Genomic DNA, 6,573 nt, shown 5'->3' with positions numbered 1-6,573 from the left:
TTCTAAACTAAATTGACATTCTTAAAAACCTATTTCTAACATTATTAGATTTAATATTCATAGACTTCATATTCTGTATTCACAACATTGTCATCATCCTAAATTTATTCGCCCCGAACAAGTATCACCATATCAACACACCAATCATTCTCAGATGAAACTACTTCTATATTCTGGACATGCGTTCGCAAGCCTACAGCAACTACCATCCCTTCAGCCTTCTCAAGTGATCGTCAAAATCATTGTGCAAGACATCAAGGTACCCCAAGCACTTCTTCCAGTGTAGTCCTTTTAAAATACGTTCAATGAGACACCTAAACGTGGCAGACCTACATGCCTCCCTCTCTTTACGTTCCCCCACCAGTTTCTTCGTATCGAAGGTATCGCCGAACCATTTATGGTTCCTTATCTTTCGACTTCTACTTCTTCTGTTTCTTCTCTTTTCCAGGTTTTATATTATATTTATTTTAATATATGTACATATCTATATATGTTTATATAGAATTTACATACAATTACTATTTTTTGCTATAAAAATAAATTCCAGAAAAAAAATATAGAAAGCCCCACTTACCCCTGCTGATGAAAACCACTAAATCCAACGCTATGTCTTGACATTTCTGCTTATAAATTTTTAATTACATCAACCTTTGCGGCAGCCACTGAGGTTGCCACCAATTTTTTTATGCTTTCATATGTAAACCATAAGAAGTTGCTCATATGAAATCGTATGATCTACAAAGCTCGTATACATTAGAATTTTGAAAGAATTTTGAGTCAAAAGTAAGAACGCGCTCATTTATTGCGCAAAAAAGCTCTTCATAGCACAAAACCAGTTTTGTGCTCAAATCGTCATTCTTTAACCTTTTTTTCTTATTGTGAATACTAAAGCAACAACGATTCGTTTACATGTTTTCCACTCAACAATCTGGAACTCAAATCTCCTCATAATCGTTTGTTTACCACACGTGCGATTAGATTAAAAAAACAATTGAGGTTGAGTGAGTGAGTTTCAGGTGAACAAGCAATTAAATTCAGTAGCGGAGCCGCAGTTTAAAAGATCGCTTCGTGTTTTGTGGTGTGGTGAATGTGTCAACTTTTTTAAATTCAATTTTATTGCAATTAAAAAATAAATAATGAAAGATATTTGCAAAATAATTCTCATTTTAATTGTGTGCAGGAAATTATCGGTAAGTACTTAATTACTTGTAAATTAAATGCGTAGCCACTTACATTGGAGCTCTATATTCTCGTTCACAGCTTTGCAATGGGGCCGGTAAATCCTATTACACAGCCGGCGTAGTAGAGTTTTTACCGACTATTGCCGGCATGTCGTCTGCTGATATCGTCAATGAGCATTTGGAGGCATACGTACGCATTATTAAATCAGCGGAAGCCAACGATACAGATATCATTGTATTTCCTGAGGGCACATTGAATAATGCACTTCAAACGACTTATGTGCCCGCAGCACATGAGAAGGTTGTGCCATGTCTGAACGTGACGGGGATGGTCTATGCGGATTTTCTAATGCAATTGTCTTGTGCTGCACGTACGGCTCGAAAATATTTAGTAATTAATTTAACGGAAAAGGAGAATTGCACTGCGGTTGCACAGGATACACGTCCATGTGCTGCCAATGGCTTGAATGTCTATAATACGAATGTTGTGTTCGATCGGGAGGGATGTGTAATTTCACGCTATCGTAAAGTACACATCTATGTAGAGCAGAAAAACACAACACTTGAGCCGGAGTATGGCATATTCGAAACGGATTTTGGTGTACGATTTGGGCATTTTATATGTTTTGACATTCTGTTTTACACTCCAGCAGAGGAGCTAGTCATTCGTTATGGTATTAAGGACATTATATTTACTAGTATGTTCTATTCGGAATTGCCATTTCTGACAGGTGAGTTCGTTAGTTGCACTTACACTCTTTGATAGTTGAATTCATTATAGCATTTGTATTGGATACGGAAAAAGCATAGGTTGTGGAGCAGTTCGAAGAGTAGTTTAAGTGTTTAAGATTTTTTTTTAACTCAAAATAAGCAATTTAAAAAATGCTCGCAGTTGTCTTGCAAAACTTACAAAATAATAATCCAGCAAAAATTTATTTATATTAATTAGTAGATAAATATTTTAATAATAGAATTTTTTTATAATAAATATTTATAGCTTCTTTTGTGTAAATGCTTGGAAATGTTGCTTAAGAGCTTACAAATGCTCCTAAGCGGCAATTTTTTTCCTACTTAGCCATATTGTTAGTACGAATAATACGAATAATCGTACTAATACTATTGTATTTTAGTTATAAAGTATGGAATTGATATTATTGGTATTATATTATTATATTATATTATTATTATTGGTCTCCCAACATAATATTACCAATATTATAAGTTTTATATATTATTATATATATATATTATATATATATAATAATATATATATATTATTATATATTAGTTAGGATGTTAGGAGGTTTGCATTACTATCTAAATTATAAGAGATTTATTACTTAAATACAATTGTGATTCCAAATATTTTTTAAATGTCACCAATATTAAGACGTCACCAATATTATTATTATTATTATGTAGGGGGAATTGGAATTTCTTTCAATCTAGAGACCTATTTTAATCCTCTCATGGACTAAGCGAATTTCTTCAAGTCGAACTTGCTTTGTAAATTGTAGTAATGCATATTACTACTTTATTTAGTATGAAATACCCATGTAGGTATTTCTTTTGCCATGCATAAGCGAAGAGCAAACACCCAGTGCGTGTTTTGGGATCTCATTGTCTTCGCTACAAAACTTACATGTTCCATTAAAGTAACGTCCCAGCTTTGTAAGGCATTAGTTTAATCTACAGTGCACGGTTAGAATTTGTGTAATGATTTTTAAATTATTTTAACTTAGTTGCATACAATACTTAAATCGTTTTAAGTTGAAATCAATTATACTAGAATCAATATAAATCATGCGAAGCTAAATTGTGTGTTTATTCTAGATTACCTTAGTTTGTTCTTTCTTTCTTCTCATTCCTTGTAAATGAGTTAGAATAAATTATATTCTCTCAAGCTACTACATAGTTTCGGGTCTACAAGAAGAGAAGCTGTCCTTCTAGCAAACCTGGAATAGATCCATTAGATATAACATATATCTAATTGTTTTGGTCAAGAATATTCACTGAGCCACCCCAACTTAATAGGTAAGAACAAATTTATTGATAATAATAATAAAATTAGTTATATCTTACGTAAAATACCAAGAATTTGTCGAAAACTTGAAGACCAAATCGTCAGAGTGTCAGATATCTTATCTTTCAGTTTTTACCTTATTTAAACTATATTTGTAAACTATATTATGAAAATTTTTATTAATGCATTATCACTCCAGACACGCAACCAGGGGTGTGCACTTAAATAACCATGCACTCCCCCAAAATGAATTATAGAACTATATTCAAATGTATGCATATTCATAATTTAGGTATTACGACTGTACCTAGACTTTTAAGTACTAAGCTTCTTTATCTCAACTCTCTCACTGGTTGAAATATTCTCAATTTATTCTTAAAAGTCTCACAATAAGATAAAAATATGTTTTTAATTATCTCAAACCTACTCGAATTATATATCTGTTTACAGGTGTGTGTGTGGACCAACTAATTCAACGCTTACACTCTGTTTTTGGGAACACATATAATATAAAGAATAAACTTATAATTTCTTTCATATATGAGCATAAGTATCAGAAACCTATGAATTAGTTATCGTATTATATTAATCTTCTCTAAGACTATCTGCTTTCCTATCTGCCGTAATTCATTTTTTTAAAGAATCCATTAGGAACACCCATCTTAACCTTAAAGTATATGTATTCTCTACTAATTTCTACAGCTGTTCAACTACAACAATCCTGGGCATGGGGTAATGATGTTAACGTACTAGCTGCAGGGGCTAGTTTACCAGTCGCTGGTGTAACTGGGACTGGTATATATGCTGGAGTTCAAGGTGATCTAGTATCAGTAATAGTTGGAGGTGTTGGTATCAGAAAACTTTATGTCTCACAGGTGCCAATTATATCAAATAAAACTTTAACGAATGATTATGAGTATAAACAAAAAACTGAAACTTCAATGCCGATTGTAGCGAGCGATGAATTAACACTACTAAAGGATCCACAAATAGAAAATTTCACATCTCTGCTTTTGGATTTTACTACCCAGCAAAATATAACACAAACCTTATGTAATAATGACTTTTGTTGTCGTTTTGATATCGCAACCCAATCGATTGACACACCTGCCGAAACTGTTTACTATAAATATCGTATAGGTGCGTTCAAAGGACAGCGCACCTATCAGAAAAATGAATGGTCGGACATACAAATTTGCGCACTTTATGCTTGTAAAAATGAGAGTGTTGCCAGCTGTGCGGAAATTTTCAACAGCACTGCAGTAGTAAAGCCCAATATCGCTTTCAAATCCCTTCAAATTGTGGGGGATTTCATGAAGGCCGATAAACTTCTTATCATGCCAAATACACTCGATGGCAGTTTGCTCTCGTTAAGCGCAGAAACACTGGGTTGGCATGTCATAGATCAGCGGTAAGTGAATGTGTAATGTTTTGTTGCTTCAAATGTTATGGAAAATTTTAAATAAAATTTTCCATTTTCCATTTAACATTTTTGTTTTCTTTTTTGGCTTTTCCCAGAGAACACTACACCGCACACATGAACTTAACTCGGCCATATTGTGACAGCTTGTTGACATTTGGAATTTATGCTAATTATTATGACAGATCAGCGACAACACGTACTGCCAGCTACAGCAACACCACGCCCACTGTACTCCTCTGCACTCTTGCACTGGTACTACTTGTGTGGCGTTTTTAGATGGAAATGCATTGTTTTGCCTCCGACTCAGCTAAAATATTCATGTTTTAATTTCTGTGCTGTGTGCGAGCAGTTATTTTTATAGCTGCAATTCGAGATACAAGATACACAAATATATTCAGTAGCAATTACATACAGTATGAGTTTGTTTATACTGAAATAAAAACTTTTTGTTTCATTGTTGCAAGTATCGTAAATTGTCAACAAATGTATTTACACCTCTTAAATAAAATTTAATTTTTCTCGAGAAATACATAGATTTTAAGTTCTCATGTTTATCTAGTATCTATTTTATAAAATATTGTCGTTCCAATATATTCAACTATCCATTAGCGGAGTATAGGAGCAATAATATAAGCAAAGGTTCAAATCATCAAGAGCATACTTCAACTAGGATTTAAATAACAAAACCACATATATACATAAATCATTCAAGAATCTATCTAACAAAACAATCTACATAATAAAATGGACGAAGATATAAAGATACAACTGATGGTGAAGGTAGGATCGCTTAGTTTTACTCAAAACTGCGAAACTCATAAGTATATCAAACAATGAAAAGTACTATAAAATAGGTTACACCTGGTACTCTTGTAAAAAAACAGCAGTGATATTAGCTACGTCTTAGCAAAGAAGGTAGGTAGGTGAAATGGAAGGAGGACTTAATCCTCCTAAACTCTACCAAAGAATAATTTGGGTTTTCTTTTCTGATAACAGTACGGAAAACCACTGAAAGTAATTGTCATATCATTCATCATATCATCGTATGGTGACATACTTGTCGGTCACTTGAAACTTTATTTATAACAGGCCTAAGTAAAATTTCTTCTTTTTGTATAATAAAATGTAAATAGTATCTCTTTCGTGTTTGTCAAAGTCCAACTGGACAGAGGAGAGTAAATGAAACTACTAATTACTTTATTTTTAGTAGGTGAAAACTATCAAAAGGTACAGTATGAGTTTTTAACCCACTTACCTTCTGTTCAAAAAGTACTCGGATTTTGTAAATAAAACACACAAATTTAAATTTTATTCCAAATTTATTTTATCTCCTTCAAAATATGCTTAACCCAAAATAATAACTTAACCCAATCTTTCATACACTTTTCGTAGGCCCGTGCAGGTATGGTTTTAGTTCCTTCAGCGAATTCTCTTTTACCGATTCAATCGATTCGCTTACCACGAAGTGGCAATTTGAGTTTCGGGTACAGGAAAAAGTCGCACGGTGCCAGATCTGGTGAATATGGTGCCTGAGCGATGACAGTGGTGCCGTGTTTGATCAAAAAATCGCGTACAACAAGTGCCGTGTGCGATGGATCAGTGTCTTGGTGAGGAATCCAATTGTTGACTTTCCACAAATCAGGTCTTTTATTACGGATGGATTCACGCAAATGCATTCGATATTCTTTTTGCAAAAAATTAATGTGTTTCGGTACAAGTCGAGCTGCAATGCGTCTCATGCCCAATATATCATGTAGAATGTTGTGAATGGATCCATTTGAAATGTTTAAGTCTCGAGCAATCTCCCTTTCAGTCATACGGCGATCTTTCAACACAATTTTTTTGATTTTTGCCACGTTTTCTTCGGTATTTGATATTGATGGACGTCCAGAACGAGGCAAATCTTCGATCACTTCACGACCCTCTTTGAATGATTTATACCACTC

At 33.6% G+C, this 6,573-nt stretch overlaps 1 protein-coding gene across 1 annotated transcript; it reads left to right on the top strand.

Annotated features, from left to right (window-relative positions):
- The first annotated feature begins 1,273 nt into the window (after window positions 1-1,273).
- Window positions 1,274-5,058, top strand: LOC119667883 (vanin-like protein 1). Its single transcript, XM_038077224.1, has 3 exons — window positions 1,274-1,912; window positions 3,907-4,615; window positions 4,723-5,058. Exons 1-3 carry the CDS (start codon window positions 1,330-1,332, stop codon window positions 4,901-4,903), a joined length of 1,473 nt encoding a protein of 490 aa, XP_037933152.1. The 5' UTR covers window positions 1,274-1,329; the 3' UTR covers window positions 4,904-5,058.
- The last annotated feature ends 1,515 nt before the right edge of the window (window positions 5,059-6,573 follow it).

This window comes from Teleopsis dalmanni, chromosome 1 (genome assembly GCF_002237135.1).
Source record: "Teleopsis dalmanni isolate 2A chromosome 1, ASM223713v2, whole genome shotgun sequence".
NCBI lineage: Eukaryota > Metazoa > Arthropoda > Insecta > Diptera > Diopsidae > Teleopsis > Teleopsis dalmanni.
The sequence above is the reverse complement of the archived record's forward strand: the minus strand, read 5'-3'. Positions and strand labels throughout refer to the sequence as shown.

Excerpts from the sequence above, each read along its gene's own strand:
- LOC119667883 (XM_038077224.1), top strand. The coding sequence starts at position 1,330 with ATGTCGTCTGCTGATATCGTCAATGAGCATTTGGAGGCATACGTACGC. Across the intron at positions 1,913-3,906 it reads GGAATTGCCATTTCTGACAG|CTGTTCAACTACAACAATCC; the intron begins GTGAGTTCGTTA and ends TAATTTCTACAG. Across the intron at positions 4,616-4,722 it reads TGGCATGTCATAGATCAGCG|AGAACACTACACCGCACACA; the intron begins GTAAGTGAATGT and ends GGCTTTTCCCAG.